The 19,595-nt window shown below is 38.0% G+C and overlaps 1 protein-coding gene and 2 pseudogenes across 6 annotated transcripts in view; 1 reads left to right on the forward strand and 2 right to left on the reverse strand.

Moving 5' to 3' along the window:
• RBL2 (RB transcriptional corepressor like 2) overlaps positions 1-19,595 on the reverse strand; it is a 56,034-nt gene that overhangs the window by 27,943 nt on the left and 8,496 nt on the right. For 5 of the 6 annotated variants that reach the window (XR_003965360.1, XM_030299554.1, XM_030299553.1 and 2 more), the window contains 8 exons: positions 19,372-19,436; positions 15,731-15,859; positions 11,216-11,376; positions 11,059-11,123; positions 10,235-10,421; positions 6,156-6,322; positions 2,515-2,624; positions 1,712-1,815 (listed from right to left, as the gene is read on the reverse strand). Coding sequence is in view for 5 of the 6 variants with exons in the window: in XM_030299554.1 (XP_030155414.1) it covers positions 1,712-1,815; positions 2,515-2,624; positions 6,156-6,322; positions 10,235-10,421; positions 11,059-11,123; positions 11,216-11,376; positions 15,731-15,859; positions 19,372-19,436 (988 nt within the window). In the remaining variant the exon portion in view is untranslated. Of the gene's footprint in view, positions 1-1,711; positions 1,816-2,514; positions 2,625-6,155; positions 6,323-10,234; positions 10,422-11,058; positions 11,124-11,215; positions 11,377-15,730; positions 15,860-17,146; positions 17,530-19,371; positions 19,437-19,595 lie in introns of those variants that run through there. The other variant, XM_030299557.1, reaches the window with a different exon arrangement.
• Positions 2,644-5,861, reverse strand: LOC115503383 (annotated as a pseudogene).
• LOC115503386 lies at positions 12,768-13,869 on the forward strand (annotated as a pseudogene).

The raw sequence follows: 19,595 nt of genomic DNA on the forward strand, positions 1-19,595 counted from the left end.
ACATTTTTAAAAATATTAAAACCTTTTTTGTATCAAAGGACACCATCAATGAAGTAAAAACACAACCCACAGAACGGGAGAAAATATTTGCAAATCGTGTGTCTGATAAGGGATTAATATCCAGACTATATAAAGAACTCCTACAACTTGACAAAAGGCAGACAATACTACTGAATATTATGGATAATATTCTGAATATTATTTAGTCTTAAAAAGGAATAAAGTTCTGACACATATTAAAACATGGATGAACCTTGAAAACATGATGCCAAGTAAAATAAATGAGACACAAAAGAATAAATATTGTTTGATTATACCTAGAATAGGTAAATTCATGGAGACAAAGTAGAGATTACCAGGAGCTGGAGAGAGAAGTGAATGGGGAGTCACTGTTTAATGGGTACAGACTTCCAGTTTGGAATAATGAAAAAGTTTTAAAGATGGCTAGTGGTAAGGGTTGCATAACACCATGAATGTACTTAATGCTGTTGAATTATACATTTAAAAATGCTTAAAATGTTAAATGTTATGTATATTTTACAATAAAAAAGTTGTTTTAATAAGTTTCTTAAGTGAGTATACATGTATCCAATAATTATTATCACCCCCTAAACTGCAGCTATGTTTTATACACCCTTCTGTATATTTCAAAGTTTAAAACTCTGTCATTAACAACTTTTAAATTCCAACAGTCATAATTTTACATATAAAAAAGGAATGTAAATAGTTACAAGAAATCAGAACAATTATCAATTTTAAAATTTTCCTAAAATGTTACTTTAAAAAATAGTTTTTAGGGCGCCTGCGTGGCTCAGTCAGTTGAGTGTCCAACTCTTGATGTTGGTTCAGGTCATGATCTCAAGGTTTGTGAGATGGAGTCCTGCCTCAGGCTCTGCACTGATAACGCAGAGCCTGCCTGGGATTCTCTCTCTTACTCTCTCTCTGCCCCTTCTGCTCTCTCTCCCTCAAAATAAATAAATACTTTATGGAAAAAAAAAAAGTTTTTAAAAATTTTTATTGATGTCATTTAAGTAAATACCACTTATTTCAAAATCAATTTATATTTGGCTAGTAAAATCTACAAAAAGTAATCACCTTCATCAAAGAGCACTGGTTGAATGTTGATGCTAAAGTCCTATCGAGTCAACACTCAACTTATTCTTGCTACACAAGGCTTGTCAGGAGAGTATACAGGTTAATAAGTTCCTGTATTCTAAAAACTCAATTCAGGTTAAGTCTGAATGTTTCAATCCTTTTTTTAAAATATTTATTTATTTACTGGGGAATAGGGGCAGAGAGAGAGAGAGAGAGAGAGAGAGAGAGAGAGAGAGAGAGAATCCCAAGCAGGCTCCCCACTGTCAGCCCAGAGGTTAACACAGCGTTCAAACCCACGAACTGTGAGATCATGAGCTGAGCCAAAATCAATAGTCGGGACGCTTAACTGACTGAGCCACCCAGAAGCTCCTGAATGTTTTAATCCTTGACTACAGTCTTATGGCCCATAGAAACCATGAGTTACAGCATATGGCCTGCTGCACTGAGAAACACTAAGTGGGGTAAGGAGACTCAGAACACAAGTTTCCTTAGGTGCCAATCACTCCCTCAGAGCCATGGTTTTGTCTTTGTTTTGTTTAGTTTGGGTTCTGTATGGGTAGGGCCAAAAGGGAATTAAATTTTATTGTGCTGATCAACACACTGGTCATTTACTCACAGATAAATCCATGTCTCCCAGTCTTTTCTGTTCCTGCTCAATAACTGATTCTAATACTTTATAGTAGAGCATTTCTGCAAAACGAAAATGTTTGCTGGCAATTTCTGCATAAATAATAAAAGAAACAGTCACATGCTAAGAAATTATTGTAGAAAGTGAGAGTTTATCCCATCCCCTGCCCATGAAATAAAATATAAAAACCAACCAATTACTTCATATACATGCACTTCTTACACCTGCTGTTCCCATCATTCCTAAGATTTCTTAATTTTCTTCATGGTAACCATACTAACGCTCAAAATTTTCTAAAATTATGAAATGAAATTTGCACTGAGAAAACTGTAATAGCATTCCATTAAGAGTCATATTTTTTTTTTGTAAGTTTGAATTGAACAGCTGTATGCTAGGAGGTATACAATTGGTTTGCTATTCTACTCATACTTGGTTCTAATTCATAACATCAAACAACTTCTAGAACAGGTCTGAGCATGAAACAGTTATATCTTCTGAACTTATTCTTAGTATTTTAAAGAATCACTATACTTCTATATTTAATAGTATCTAGTCGACAAGTGAAACTAAAGATTTTGCAAACAAAGTACCAGAAGTCCAACCAGTCTAAAATTTCTCTTATGGAGAAAGGCCCAGAAACTACTTGGTTGACAAAAAAAAATTGGATATCCATATCTCAGACCTCAATCTAAAGTCATAAATCTTTTCTTCATCTTTCTGATTTAGTTACCAAGAAAGGACCCTGTAGTTAAACTTCAAAAATGAACAATACAGACAATATTAAGCTGTACCTTTAGTTGAATTACTGAAATCCTCATCTGGCTGGGAATGCTGAGAATATATTTCATACATTTCTTTCAATCTGTTGGCAATAGCCTGTGTTGGATCCCTGGAACATGTCCTAAAATTAAAAAAAAAAAAATTTTTTAATTAAAAAAAAAAAAAGTATCCAACTTAAAGGTCTTGCTGAGTCACAAATAAACTGTGTATAATTCTGTAGTTTTACTAACCTATAAATATAAAATACTTTGAACAGAAACTACACCTCCCAAAGTATTCTAGGAGATGCCATACTTCCTTATCGCAGGTGCTGGTCCTACCGTTTTGCATGAAAAAAATGTATCTTGTGTGGAGCTGCATGCAGTTAAATTTAGCATTCTTGACTGGCCCCCATCTACCCTACACATCTGAAATCACTGGTAACAAACAAAACTGCCTTCAATTGTTTCCTCAGAGGGCAATACAAGTCCCATTAGGAACTCCTGGAAGAAAACAGAATGAAGGGGTGTATAAACTATAGTACAGACTCATAGAAACCATTACTGGCACTTTTCATTTTTTCCTCCAAAGCTAGGTGTATTTCATTGATTTTTTTTTTTTAACTTGAAAGGCAATATATATTCAATGCAGAAGCAGTAAACAAATTATCAGCAGTTGTTAACAACTATGTTTCTGTCTTTTTTTTGTTGTTGTTAGGAATTAACATATCCTTTTAAAACTTGTTTTTAAATATGTTTAAGGCGTAAAATTCCTAGTAGGGATTCCTAGTAATTGCTACTAGGAAAACCCCACCTGAATGAATACCCAGTGGCAAACCACTATAAAATGTTTTGGTTGCATGTGGGGCAGAGGGGTAGAGACCATCTTCATAGCACCCCAGCTCCACGGGGTCAGTACACAGGTCTGTACTACTGTGACGCCCATGAGGTGATCTAAGTTGCTTTTCCTTCAGCAAGGGTTTTACTTGTCAGAAAGGCATTATGCTTGACCTCCAAATTTGACAATTTACCAAGGAGATTCATAACCTTTGGGTTGCTCTGATATCTGACATATTTGCTGGATTCTGGGCCATATCCTGGAAGGCCACCGGAGCTTCTGGATCCTGCATGGCTGTAAGAACCTTTGGATCACTATGAACTTCACTGAGCCCAGGCATTCCTGCCATTCCAGGCTTGCCCCCAGGAAAGCACCTAGAAAAGAGCCAGTTTGAGCTTCTGTCATCTAGCTTCTTCCTCTCTCCAGGTTCTCTCGTGTTCTTCCCAAGCCTTCTCAACCCTACTTTCTATTCTTTCTTTGATCTCTCGCTCTTCGTGTTTTCACTCTCCACTTTTTCACTCATACCTTCTCTGATGTTTGGCAATTTCCTGGCCCTCACTGATCTTCTCTCAGCATTGCACTAGCATCTTCATCATAGTCCAGTTTACAAGCAAGGGCAAGGTCACGTGCTGCTTCTTTTCAATGGCCCAGAAGTCTGGGCTTTCCCATGCCACTTGTAATGCTGAGCTGAGTCAGGATTTATTTCCATAGCTCTGTCACAGTCTTGGATGGCAGTGTTTGGCATCTGTAATTTAATGAAGACACTGGCTTTCCTGGCACACAGAATGGCCAAGTGAGGATTCAGCTTAATGGCATCTGGGTACAAATCAATGGCCTTTTGCAACTCATCATCATTTAGGGCATCCAATGACAGCCACTATTTCATCATTTGCTGGATCCATCATTTCCCCACTCATCTCTATATTTTCATCTCCCATTTCTTGAGGGGCATTGTTATCTGGTTCAATCACACCTTCACTGTCAATTTCTAGACCACTTTCCTTGCTTGATGGTTCATCTGTCTTATGTTTTCCTCCACCTTCTTACTAGCTGTTTTTTCTTCACTGCAGCAGGTGGTATTTAAGCCGCCACGCTCACCACCCATTCTCAGGAAGTGCATTTCCTTGGTGTGCAGAACACTCAGGTCCTGCTTACACATTTTCACGAAGGCCTGAAGTTGGTTCACTCTGCGGGGGGTCCATAGGCCAGAGGCTGTGGGCCGGTCCAATTCCAGGTGTGGGTGGTATGTAGAAGCAACTGTGCTTTTATTTTGATCACAAATATAAATATTCATTGTAAAATTGTAGCAAGTTTAGAAAATTCTAAAGAAAATAAAAATCAGTTATAATCCTGCTAGAGGCAGCTACTGACTATCATACACAAACAGAATTTTATTTATGAACACACTCACAGGTACCTTTTTACAGAAAACAGGAGTCTTTGGTTTTACTTAGCATCTACTGGAAATATTCAACCCCACTAATGGTGTCTAAGATTAAGGAAGCTCCTACACCTGGAAAGAGATCTGGACGCTATAAAGTCAGTCTTCTAAAATGTATTTATAAAATGCTTCTATATTCTAGGCCAACAAGGTCCATCTGTGGAAGAGGCCATATAGACTCAGCCTGTTGGGTATTAATCACAGTCAAGTTATGAATAAAGCAGACTTCATGAAAATGTGAAGGGAAATTAGTCAACCTTGGTATTTAATAAGTCTAGCTGTGAGTAGGAAATTACTAGTGTATACTGGGCCTCCTTATACTATACCACCAGAAATAAAATAGGCTCCTATAGGATCTATGTCATCAAATCCGATACTTTTTAGGACAGAGGGGCCTTGGAGGTAGTATTTTCAAATAAACTTGCAAAAAAATGTGCACAGGTAATAAATTCCAGTCTATCAGGCTTTTCACTAGGGCTCACTGATATTTCTACCAGTCTCCGGCAGATCAAAGGACTAAAAGCAGTTAACTTCCTTTTCACACTAAGGGTATTTTACACAACTTACAAAAGTTATGGTGGTCTGACACTGATTATGAATGTAACTGTTTTATCTTTTAAAATCTGACCTACCCCTCAGAAATTTGCTCAGGTCCAATCTTCTTCATGAAGTCCTTTGACAACTGCTATTTTTATTGATCCCCGCCCCCCGCCCCCCGCCCTGCTTCCTGAAATCTTAAGATAGAACATTAGGTAACAGTTTGGTGCCTTATTCTACACTGTCTAGTGTTGTTAATTACTGTCTCCTCTACTACACAGAAGAAATCTGAGTGCTACGGACTGAATATTTGTGCTCCGCCTCCAAATTCCTATGTTGAAACCTAATGCCCCAATGTGATGGTGTTTGGCTGTGGGGCATGTGGGAGCTGATCAGGTCATGAAAGTGGAGCCCTCATGAATGGGATTAGTGCCCTTATAAAAGAGGCCCTAGAGAGCTTCCTTGCCTCCTCGCTCATTGTGAGGACAGCAAAAAGACAGCTGTCTATGAACCAGGAAGCGGTTCTCACCAGACACTGAATCTTGGAACCTTGATCTTGGACTTCCAGCCTCTAGAACTGTAAGAAATTAATTACTGTTGTTTATAAGCCACCAGTCTATGGTATTCTGTGATAACAGCTGGAACACACTGAGATACTGAGGAACACACTGAGGAAAAATGATCACCAACATAGACGGTGACCTATGTCCTCTACAGACTAATAACACGTCTGAGCATGCAACTGGTATAAAATTAATAATGGGTGAATTAAGCCACTAGAAAGTAAAAAAAAAAAAAATTTAAAATAGAAAATGGTCAACAATCAAATCTTAGAAGGCAAGAAGGGCTCAAACCCACCTTAGAATCTGTTCCAATTTCTCACTTGGAGCATTCTTGAGGCCTGTGAGCATGGTGTGAAGACGACTCAAGCTGTGTGTTGCTGTAGAAACTGGGGTCACACAAGGGCTGTTATCCTTAACGTACCTCACACCAGTCAGTGGTGTGGAGATCCTAAGTGCTTTAGACTAAATGGGGGCGGGGCGGGGGGGGGGGGGGAAGAAGACTATTTTAGATTAGAATGACTTTCAGTTACTTCACAAATGAGAATTCAAACCAATCAGACTTCATCAATAAATTTTAATGATTCAAATATCTCCATTCTTGGAATCTGAACATAACACAACTAGGAGCCACCACCCTCCATGTGAAGACGTGTGAAAGGACAATTTGTATTTTAGCCAACTAGAAAGTCTGTCTCTTAAAAATTAAACCCTAAGACAAGGCATACTTCCCGTACTTCCCTGTCATCCCTACTTTAGGCCTAAACCTGAAGGCACAAACAAGGAATATACAGTAAAGAGCATCGCTGAGAAACAGAATTTCACAGCTGCCACCCACCACTTTTTTGTAACTACTCAAAGATTGACAAAGGAAAGCTGTGAACTAACCCTGGCCCAAATGAATTCCATGATTTAACAAAAGCCCATCTAAATCATCAGATCTGCTTCAGAGACATGGAACAAAACAAACATTCCTAGATGCGAAAACAGCCTGACACAGAATAGCCTTCAGTCTTCTTGCCCCTCCTTTACCTATAGTTACTAGAATCTATCAGTTCCCCCCCCACTCAAGTCTACAGATCTTCAGGGAAATAAATTTAAGTCAACATTCCTGAATATAAATATGAAAAAGATAGGACTTAATATCTGAGAATTTAAGCATGACTACATATGCTAATAAAACATCTTTTCTATTTCTTCTAATAAACTCTGAAAGGTTAAGAGAGCTTAAGAGTGTCTTTTATTTTATTATTTTTTTAATGTTTATTTATTTATTTTGAGAGAGAGACAGACAGAGAGAGAGAGAGAGAGAGCGCGCAAGCAGGGGAGGGGCAGAGAGAGAGGGAGACAGAGAATCTCAAGCAAGCTCTGCACCGTCAGCACAGAGCCCGATGCGGGGCTCAAACTCAGGAACCGTGAGATCATGACCAGAGCTGAAATCAAGAGCCAGACACTTTAACCAACTAAGCCATCCAGGTGCCCCAGGGGTGTTTTTTAATATTCAAGATAAACTGTGTTTCCCCACATAGCTAAGTATATTAATTCTAGAGATAGCTATAAAAACACCTAGCAAAATTTTCACCTGGCAAAACAGACTACTCAAGTTTAAGGAGATACAGATATGCAGAGGAATTTGCCATACAGATACAACTCTCCACATACAGATATAAATCTATATGTTTTCTGTGACTTAAACAGGAGAGAGCCAAGACTTCCACTTGGTTTCAAAGAAATTAATTCTACAATTTTTTTAGGTCAATGAGACAATCTGGGTGGATTAACTACATTCAGAAGACTATTCCCTGCTCTACACAGCTTTTCCTACAGCCAGCTTCTTCCCTGTATATAAACCAGTGCTTTGCCGGGAGGGAAAAACACCTTGCACGTGCACAGCAAAAGCAACAGCAGCATCTCCCACTGACCACAGACATCAATGCTTCCACACAGGGAACGAGGTATGACTGCCACAAACAGCTTTCTGCCCACAGTTCTCAAGGTCAGCATACAGCTTCTCGGCAGCACTGTTTAGCTCTTGGCTTAAATCTTCCCGGGCATTCTGATCAAGAGGAGTCTTTCTTTGACTCAGGTATAAATATTGCTATTTTTGAAACTTTAGAACTTTCCTTCTCCAAGTAAACACTTCTAAACTTTGGAGTGCCCCAGAGCTCTGTCCTTAGACCTCTTCCATTCTCTATCAACTCACACAGTCACTCTTCATGGCTTTAAAAGCCATCTATATCCTGATGTCTCCAGAGTAGACACACACAGCCCTAACTTCTGCTATGAACACCAATCTTGTACATCCAAACTGCCGACTCCACTTGTCTACGAGGATGCCTAAAAAGGTATCTCAAATAACATACCATCATACCCCCATCTCTGAGTTTTTTCCCTGAATAAATGTCAATAATAAATGTTCATGGAATGCCTACTATGTGCCAGGCACTGAACACAGCACTGGTCACAGCCCTCATGAAGTTTATGTTTTAATGCAGGAGACCCATAACAAACGATTCTTTTTTCCCATCTTTGTATTTATCTATCTACTTACTGTCAGACAAACAATTCTTTCTGCCCACCCACTTACCTTAAGACAGTGACAAATACTAAGAGGAACACTAATCACAGAGTAAAAGGGGAAGGAAGTGCTGAAGGTTGGGGAGGATGTCAGTGGTTATCTCTATGCAGTGGTCAGTCTATCAGAGACCTGAATGTAGTGAGGAAATAAACCACATGAATATCCTGAAGAAACATGTTCTAGGCAGAGAAAACAGCAAGAGCAAAGGCTTTGAGTTGGGGTATGCTCGGCATATCTGAAGAAGGAGAACAGAGGTTAATGTGACGAGCACAATGGGTGAGGAGGAGAGTGGCAGGAGATGAATTCAGAGAGGCAGCGGGCTACATCACTAAAGACCTCAGAGGCCTTTGGAAGAACTTCAGCTTTTATACCATTTATGCAACTGCAGTCATCGCCATTATCTTTCTCTCACACCCTGGATCCAAGCCATCAGGAAATCCTGTGGGTCCTGTCTCCAAAACACAGCCCCAATACCACCATTGCTCTGATCCAAACCACCATGAGCTATCACCAGAACCAGTGCTACAGCCTCTTAATTTCCTACTTCTACCCTGGCCCCTGCCAAACACCCCCTACAAGACCTTGAAAAATGCAGATCAGACTAATTCAGTCACTGTTTTCCATAACACCTTCCTAATGGCTTTCCTATCAGAGCAAAAGCAAACATTCTTACCAGAGCTTCCAAAGCCCTACAAGGTCTGCCCTGCCCCCACCCCCACCTCACTTTTCAACCACTCTCTCACTCAATTCCTACCACAGTGCTCTCTCATCATTCCTCCAAAAAGCCAGTCGAGCTCCTACCACAAGCCTTGGCACATGCTATTCTCTGGGCTTCAAACACATTCCTCGGCTAGTCACATGATTTGCTTCCTCACTTCACGTCTCTGTTGGTGTTACCCCCTCGGAGATGTCTTTCCTCACCGCCCTATCTATAGCAGCCCAAGGCCCACGCGTTCTCCCTTCTCCCCCACGCTCTGAACTACTACCCTATTTGACTTCTCTTTATACACTATCATCCGACGTCCAATATATTCACTTGTTTGGTTATCTATTGTCCATCTCCCCACACTGAAATATAAAACAAGGTATTCATGGCTATTGTGTTCACTGCTGTATCACCAGTATGCAGGACACAATCTGGCGTGTGAAATACCTTTAGAATATTTACTGAATGAATAAGCAAACCAGGCTTAAGTCTGGTCTTACAGGTGAGTTACCCCTTGGAAATATACACACTGCCTTTGGAAGCACTTGTCAGAAGCTGTGTATTTTCTGTGAACATCACACAATAGAAGAGAAACTCTGTCTCCATCATCCTAACTGTATGCATGAAATAACACCTGAAATTCAATGATCCTGAATGTCAATTTAACGGAATTTTCCTAAAGACTACAGATGATCAGTTTCTCTAGTGTCTAGATGAAGGTACCATTCAGGTCAACTGACATTTTCTAAAATGCTTACTACGTTCAATATGTAAAGACTGTATATTACTGGCCCATTTTTTTTTAAAAAAACCGACAGTTATATCAGCATGATACATTCATTTAAATTTATATCAAAGGCTCTTTCTCTCACATCCAACCAAAAACTCGGAAAGTTGATGTTAACAAAAATTAAGTCAGTAAACACAGAGACCACTTTTTCAATTAAGTAGGACAAGAATTTCCCTTTTCATACTGGAAGAAGTACAACACACACACACACACACACACACACACACACACACACACACACACAATTACCACAATAACACAGAGACTCCGGTATGTCTGCTTTCCTGGCACTGGCCAGCTCACCTTGTCGAAATGCTGCTGGAGGATGGCTTTCATCTGCACCCTGTCAGCAGCCTCTGCTCCCGAACCAGTGTTCAGACACCGTGACAGAGTCCCAATTTCCTCTTCAGCATCCTCTCCAAGAAATATCCTTTCATCTAAATTCCCAACAGATAAAACATACTCCTCATAGGCCTTATTGATGGCTTTACTATAGGAAAAAAAAAAAAAAGACAGGCAAAATGTACATTCACAGGACTGCCGTTTCTGTTAGTATTTTAAGCCACCTAATTAGGTGATTTTTTTATTTACTCCAAGTTCTAATAATTTTGTGAAAGTTAAATTTCAGATCATGGTTACTTACATCTGAGCTGTATAAAATGCAAGCTTGCTACACTAGGCTCACCCATCATACAGCGAGTGTATCTTGCTGACAGTATTTTGGCGGGGATTGGAGGGGAGGAACCCTGTACCGATCTACCTGGGACGTGCAGTTTCTGGTGAGATGCTTAATTATCTTTCCCAGTTGCTCTAGGCACCTTTGAAGACCTTGCTACTTCTACATCATCATTTGAACCCATACAGTTCCCAAAGAACTTCTTTTATCTCAAAATTATGATCCAAAAGCTTAACTATTAAAACTTTAAAGAACAGCCATACAATTTCCAATAAATTTTAACCTGTGTGCTTACAGTAACAGCTGACACAACTTTTGATTGCTTTCTGATGTTCTCCCACAAAATATATTCTAAGTTTCCAGGGTACAAACAATAAAGACACTAAACTCTGAGGTTTCCTAAGCACATAGTTTACAAAATATTAAAATGGCTGATAATACAAATACTCACAAACTCTCTGCAAAGTTCCCAGGTTCTAAAAACCCTGTAAGATTTTCTTCTTTTCCCTTAAGGAGCTATGATGAAAGAAAAGATCCTTAAGTCATCATATTAAAATAAATCTTTCCACAGAAAATATTTTCACATTACTTCTTTACTACTTACAAACCTTTTTTTCATAAAGTTTCCTAATATAGGGTTTCCAGAAATGTTCCTTTATTCCCTTTGCTTCCAAAACGAGGCCATCATGTAAGGAACAGAGTTTCTCAATGACACAAGGTGGGTCCGAGGAAGGTTTAGAATCCTTAGCATGAAAATCCTCTGACAGGCCTATAATGAACAGAATCACAGAACAGAGAGATCAGGTAGCATTCAATAAATCCAACTGTAATAAACCGAAATACAAATAATCTAATCAGCCTATGAGTTAGTGTATAAGCACATAGGAAAGAGTGTAGAGGGGCATAATTTGACTCTAAATATACCTCTAAGATAGCAAAGACAAAAGAAAACATAGGCAGTAATCTCTTCAATATCATCCTCTTCAATATCATTCAATATTGAATGTTGCTATCATTCAACAGCAACATATTTATGGCTATGTCTCCTCAGGCAAGGGAGACAAAGACAAAATCAACTACTGGGATTATACCAAAATAAAAAGCTTTTGCACAGTAAAGGAAACCATCAACAAAACAAAAAGGCAACCTAATGAATGGGAGAAGATATATGCAAATGATTTATCCAATAAGGGGCTAATATTCAAAATATATAAAGAATTTATACAACACAACACCAAAAAAATCCGAGCAGTTCAATAAAAAAATGAGCAGAGGACCTTAATAGGCATTTTCCCAAAGAAGACATCTAGACGTCCAACAGACACATGAAAAGAAGCTCAACATCACTAATCACCAGGGAAATGCAAATCAAAACCATGAGATATGACCTCATACCAGTCAGAATGGCCATTATCCATCAAAAAGACAAGAAATAACAAGCATTAGGGAGGATGTGGAGAAAAGGGAATCCTCATACACTATTGGTGGGATGGTAAATTGGTGCAACCACTCTGGAAAAGTTTGGCATTTCCTCCAAAAATTTACAACAGAAATACCATATGATCCCATAATTCCACTGGGTATTTACCCAAAGAAAATGAAAACACTGATTTGGAAACACCTACACACCACCATGTTTACTGCAGCATTATTTACAATAGCCAAGATATGGAAGCAACCCAAGTGTCCATCAATATATGAATAGATCTCTCTCTCATTTTCTCATATTCCCTTTCTCTCTCTCTCTCTGTCTCTCTGTCTCTCTCTCTCTCTCACACACACACACAGATACACACACACAGACACGCACACACACAGGAATACTATTCAGCCATAAAAAAAAATGAAATCTTGCCATTTACAACAACATGGATGGACTTAGATGGTATTATGACAGGTGAAGTAAGTCAAACAGTTGATAGATACCATATGATTTCACTTACATGTGAAATTTAAAAAGCAAATAAAAAAAACAGACTCTTAAGTATGGAAAACAAACTGGTGGTTGCCAGGGGAGAGGTGGATGGGGGAATGGGCAATATGGATAAAAGGGATTAAGAGGTACAAACTTCCAGTTATAAAATAGTAAGTTGCCACCCCACCCCGCCCCCCCCCAATGGAGTATTTCTGGGCCTGCTTGTCTGTGGTGAGCCATGGACGCCAGTCTTTGTTCTACAGGATGGGGTTTGTTAAGTTTGTCAAGAATAAGGCTTGCATCAAGAGATACCAAGTGAAATTTAGAAGAAGACAAGAGGGCAAAACTAATTACTATGCTTGGGAACGCTTGGTAATTCAGGATAAAAATAAGTAGAACACATCTAAATACAGGATGATAGTCCACAGAGAGACCAGAGAGATCACCTGTCAGACTGCTAATGCCCGTACAGAGGAAATGCGATGGTTTGTGCAGCACGTGCTTATGAACTCCCAAAGAGAGGTGTGATGGCTGGCGTGACAACTTATGCTGCAGTGTACTGTAGCAGGCCTGGACAAGATCTAAGAAGGCCAAGTGGAGGTGACAGGGGATGAATACTGTGGAAAGCACTGAGGGTCAACCTGGTACCTTCACCTACTATTTGGATGCAACCACTCCTCAAAATAAAGTTTTGGGGGCCCTCAAGAGAGCGGTAGATGGTGCCTTCTCTGTCCCTAATGGTACCAAATGATTCCCTGGTTATGATTTGGAAAGCGAGTAATTGAGTGCAGAAGGACACGGGCAGTACGTCAAAAAGTTGCAGATTGTATGCATTACCTAATGGAAGAAGATGAAGACGCTTACAAGAAACAATTCTCTTAATACATAGAGAACAAAGTATCTCCAGGGGGCACCTGGGTGGCTCAGCTGGTTAAGTGTCCAACTTCGGCTCAGGTCATGATCTCGCAGCCCATGAGTTCAAGCCCCACGTCAGGCTCTGCTCTGACAGCTTGGAGCCTGGAGCCCGCTTCGGATTCTGTGTCTCCCTTTCTCTCTGCCCCTACCCTGTTTGCACCTCTGTCTCTCTCCTTCTCTCTCAAAAGTAAATAAAAATTTTTAAAAATAAAAAAAAAAAAAAAAAAAAAAAGAATAACTCCAGACATGGTGGAGGAGATGTGTAAAGCTCACACTGCTCTAGGAGAGAATCCAGTCTAGAAGAAGAAGCCTAAGAAAGAAGTTAAAAAGAGGTGGAACTATCCCAAAATGTCTCTTGCCCAGAAGAAAGATTGGGCAGCTCAGAAGAAGGCAAGCTTCTTTAGAGCTCAGGAGTGGGCCACTGAAAGCTAAATCAAACCACAATTTTTATGAAGATTTTTCAGACAAAGACAATAATAAACTTATCGACCAAGTAGCTAACATAAATAAATAAATTAAAATAAAATAAAATACATAAGGCATGGAGATGAAAAGTACAACGTAAGGAATATAGTTAATAGTATTGTCATAACACTGCATGGCGACAGATGGTGACTACACTTACTGTGGTGAGCGCTGAGTAATGTACAGAGTCGTCGACTCACTATGTTGCACACTTGAAACTAATATGACACTGTATGTTAATTATACTTAAATAAAAATAAATATACAGCAAATACAGATAAAGTACATCACTACTCAAAAGATTTCAGTTAATTATTTATCTGGAAATAAAGAAAAAAAAGCTGAGGTAACAATTTTAGTATATTGCAATAAGATCTAAAAAACATAAAAAAATAAAACTTTGCAAATAAGTCTGACATTCATATAAAAAATACAACTATTCAAAGTATATACTGTTTATATATTTCCATTTCATCATACTGGATGTAGGTAACATATTGATTTACAGCTTATTCTTACCCAAGACTCAGTATAAGAATAAATAAATAAGCGGGGCCTGGGTGGCTCAGTTGGTTAAGCGTCCTACTCTTGATTTCAGCTTCAGGTCATGACCTCACAGTTCGTGGGTTCGAGTCCTATGCTAGGCTCTGCACTGACAGCACGGAGCCCGCTTGGGGATTTTCTCTCTCTCTCTCTCTGTCTCTCTGTCTCTTCCTCAAAAGTAAATAAATAAACTAAAATCAAACAAAATGGATAAATAAATAAGAGGAGAAAAATGAAAAGCAGCTACTACATAGAAATATAAAGGGAGTTAGGAAGGAAAGGAGAGAATATTAAGAACATTAAATGTATTGAAGCAGGAACAACTAAGTAACTTCAGTAACTTTAAAAATCTACCTTGAGGGGCACCTGGGTGGCTCAGTCAGTTGAGCTTCTGACTCTTGATCTTGGCTCAAGTCACAATCTCACGGTTTGTGGGATCAAGCCCAGTGTCAGGTTCTGTGCTGACAGTGAGGAGCCTGCTTGGGATTCTCTCTCTACCTCTCTCTGCACTTCCCCACCCCCGCCCCGCTTACGTGTAAACGTGTGCTTACGCTCTCTCTCAAAATAAATAAACATTAAAAAAAAAAACTTCAGAGTCAGACAAGCTAAAATTTTAACGATAACCACCCCAAAACTGAAAATCACTCAGAATCCTACCATGGTATTATTCAAATGTCAACAGTTTATATACTACCTCTATAAATACTGTTTAATATTTATAATATTGTCTGTGAGTTATAATTTGGTCTCTTACTGTATATCATTCATAGAAATAACATGGCCTTAAAGCCTGCTTAAATGCATTGCCAAAATAATCATTTCTATCCATCTTTTAGTTTAAGAGCTAAAAATTCATTTTACTTATTTACAACCATAACTACTCTTCTGTAGGAAAAAACCTGAATGAAGATTATTTCAATAAATCCATTTTGAGCTCCTACTGTGTGTCAGGCACAAAGCTCGGCAATGCAGAAAACAACATCAGTTTAATGCGACTTTGCTACTATAGGTTTTTAAATTCCTTCTTGTTTCAGAAACTTCTACAGTTGTCATGTAAGACTTCACACTTTGTAATATTTGCGATTGCACTTTCCATAAATATTTTTACAGAGAGCTCAACTCCTGGGTTTAAGTAATTACAAGTATTCTGGATTATGATGATGGAGCTTTTCAAAGCACTTAACGCTCTCTGATGCTAGGAAACCTGTGGCATGTGTACAGCTCCCAAGAATAAATATAAGGTAGAAATGTGAGTTGTCCAATAATCTTTGATTTACACACTTACCTTTAAAATTAGGGTTTACAAGTTCTTTACGGTTGGAACATTGAAGCGCATTTCCATAAACCAAGTCCAAAGCACACAGCAGAAGATGGTAAGAATTGACCAAATCATCACTAATCATGGGGAAATTACCTACAGGAATACAAACAGTTATCAAGTAAATCTGCATCCATGTTACAATATTTTAGACATAATTTCTCTTTTTAATTAAAATGACATTACATAAACACTGTACCAAACCTGACTCAAAAGCTACATAAAGTGTTCTAGCAAACCTACATTTTGAAATATTACTCTTAAAGTCTTATAAATTTCTGAGAGTGTAATTAAAACCAAAACTTTACAAAAAATGGCATTCATTCACTCAATCAATATTCATTAAATAAGCATTAATTCCCCAGTAGCTGACTAAAATTTTATCACTGTTTTTTTTCTTTGAAAATTCTAAACAACCTCATAAATTATCTCAAACTGCAGCAAGTTCTTTCGTGTGAAAATATTTTTCTGTTAAGAAAATTAGTAGATAAATTAAAAAATAAATTAAATAAAAAAAAAATTAGTAGATATTACATACCCAAAACTAATATTAACAGCATGGTAACTATATTGAAATTAAAATTTAACTAATTAAACTATTAAACTATTAGTTAAAATTTAATTAATTAAAAACCAAAAAAATAAAAAAATCACAATACATGGAGACAAATGAAAATGAAAACACAGTGGTCCAACATCTTTAGGATGTACAAAAAGCAGTTCTAGAAGGGAAATTTATTAAAAAAAAAAAAGATTAGTAGATATACTTAGGAATAGCTGAACAATGATTTTTTCATGTATATAGTTTAAAAAGACCAGAACATATAATCAGGCTGCTAACGGTAACATTTGAAATATTTTCTAATAATAATATAAACTCATACAAATTAACAACAGGACCACAATGAAAGATATTTAAGTCTAGAGCCAATATCCTGGGAATAATGTTGATGCTTAGTAAACAAAGAAAAAAGAAACTCAGGCTCAAACCTAGAGAAACATGTCATTTCTGCAATGCCAGTTTAAGTCTAACACTGAAATCAGTTTTTATAGGCAGTTGAACAGTTTTATTCTTGGAAATTAAGAAATATTTCTAGATTTTTTAAATAACTTTGAGCGTATCTCTTTTCTCATGAAACACAGCATGTAAAGTCTTCCTAGTGATTTTATATCACATGAATTCAATTTAAACAGCTAACATACATCTGAGGAATTATTTCTAAACCTCAACATGTTCGCACTTAATGCCTACCCAAATGCATGCAAACACACAAGCGCACGCGCGCACACACACACACACTCTCTCTCTCTCTCTCATACTGCTTTGTTTCAGGCTTTTTCCCCCCCTTTTTCTCCTTTCCTCCAAAGAAAGTTACCACTTACCTCTGCATAGCAGGATAATTCTCTTTTCGTACAGATGATTCAACAAATCAATTTAAATGAGTTAAAGAGAAAAAATGCTTTTCTGTTGCCAGAAAGGCGAATGAGAATAGGTGGTTAAGTTCTGCACTGATAGAACCAAACTAACCTGCCTGGCTCCACTATAAAGATGTTTAATATTAAAGCAGACGGTTTCTCAAATGTAAAACAGGAAGTGGCACCTACGGCTTCAAGCTACAAAGCCCATCACACTGACAAGCCTCAACTTGTCACTGGTGTGTACTTGCCATAAAGGAAAAAAAGAGCAGCACAGTAACTTCTAACAAAAAATGCCCCACAGGTCAGAATCTAATTTAAACTCCAGGACTGTCCCAACGTGACAGACTTCGAGTTTCAAATCCTGACTTTAGAAAGAAATCTCACTTTGTGAGGTAGGTTATCTTTCCAACAACAAAGATAACTTGTTGAAACTCCAAAATTGGCTGATTTATCAGGAATGAAGAGACTGGAGATTGTAAAACAGGAAGTGGCACCAAATTGGTCTTGGGGCCACAAAGCCCTTCAGGATGACAAGCCCAAACTTGTCACGAGGGTGTACTTGCCATAGGAAGTCAACAAAGATAACAGGCAAAAAAAATGGCTTATCTATCAGGAACAACATAATCTGGGATGCCCGTATGCTGCAGAGGAAGTCATGAGAAAGGTAGCTATAAAAGAGTACAATACAACTCTCCCTAAATAACTAAATCAAGAACTGAATAAAAGTAATTAAACAACTCTATCAGAAAAGATCTTACTGAATCAGAAAAGATCACGGTGTTGGACTGTCAGGAAACAAAGACTCTTCAGATTAAATAATTACAGACTGAATTAATAATACAACTCCAACACCGAGTTAACTGCAGAGACAAAAAATATGCCACCCAGTTGATCAAGAGAGACCAAAATGTAAATAAGGACAATAAAATTTTTAAATAATTTCTACAGTATCAAACACATTCATTCCCAGATACATATACACCATAAAAAGCATCATAAGAACAGATAAAATCCCAGAAGTCAGACACCCTTGCCCACAATCCAATGACAAGATTAGTGTCTTAAATAATACCAGCCACAGCAAGCTAAAAGCGGCAGCAGAGGTTACTGGCTACTATGAGAGCCGTTTATATGCTCCTACACCTCCATTTTGTGCCACTGATATTACCTTTATCTCCACTAAAGAAACACGCCAGTGTGATGGGCAGCAAAATAACTAACAGTTTATTTTTGGCAGAAGAAAGACTTTTCTTTTCAATCAACCACACAGCTCAGGGAGGAAGGATGAGTTCTCACCTAAATAGCTAGAAAGAACCAGCTATAATCCGACACACCAAACCCAGAGACCAATGGAGTGATACATCCTTGCTAAAGGGTCTTCACATCTGGCATGAAACCAAGAGCCAGATCTGGGTTCAAATCCTAGCTCTGTTTCTAGCAGCTAATTTTGGGGCCTCAGTTACCTAATCTTGAAAGTAAATAATTTGGGCTACTGGATCTAATAATGAAAATCTCTTACATTTATGAAATTCCTTCCAGCTCTATGACTCTTTGATGATAACTTTGCATTTGATTGGGCTTTCTTAATAGCAAAGGCATTCTACATAGTTTATGTAATTAATGTAATTGTATTTTTTCTTCTTCTTTAGATTACTAAGAATCATTTCTACATAGAAATATAGACAGGACACAAAAAAATAGTAACGTATTTCCCTGAATACAGACCTTGGGTAAGTTAAGGGAGATGAGAAGGGAGAGAAAATAAATTGTATCCAAAGGCATTTGAGCAAATGTATTTATCTGAACAAGATGCAAAAAGTCATCTGAACTACACTGAGGATGAGCAGTCACCCTCAACAAAATAAGACACGGCTCACGAAAAATACAGCTCAAGACACCAATACAAACCACTAATGTGTTTTTGGTCCATAATTCAGAAGAATAGCTCTGGATGGAAAAGATGTTATGGAAGAACAAAATAAAAGGATTTTCCATTTAATATAAGATTTGGACATTATAGACATTCAAAAGACTTACAAAAAGGCAATACTTAAAAATGAATCTGAGATTAAAGTCATTGAGAAAGTTCTCAGTTGAGAATCTTTTCCTGATACACAATACAGATTGACAAAAGTAGTACCTGGACATTTACATAAGCTAACATCTAGATAAATATTGCTCTGTCTTACCTTTTGCATATATAAAAAGCACCCAACAAAAATGGAAAACTTCGGACACGGTACAGGGCTGTCGCCTTTAGGGGAGAAAGAAAGTCATGAGATAACAGAAGAATTTGAAAAAGACATCACAAATGACTATAAATCAGGTGAGAAACAAAACCCACAGTTGAAGGGAGTGACAGCAGATTCATTTCATGTGGAAAATGTACAAGAAGTTCTGCTCCAACCAAACA

The sequence above is a fragment of the Lynx canadensis genome, chromosome E2 (assembly GCF_007474595.2).
Source record: "Lynx canadensis isolate LIC74 chromosome E2, mLynCan4.pri.v2, whole genome shotgun sequence".
NCBI lineage: Eukaryota > Metazoa > Chordata > Mammalia > Carnivora > Felidae > Lynx > Lynx canadensis.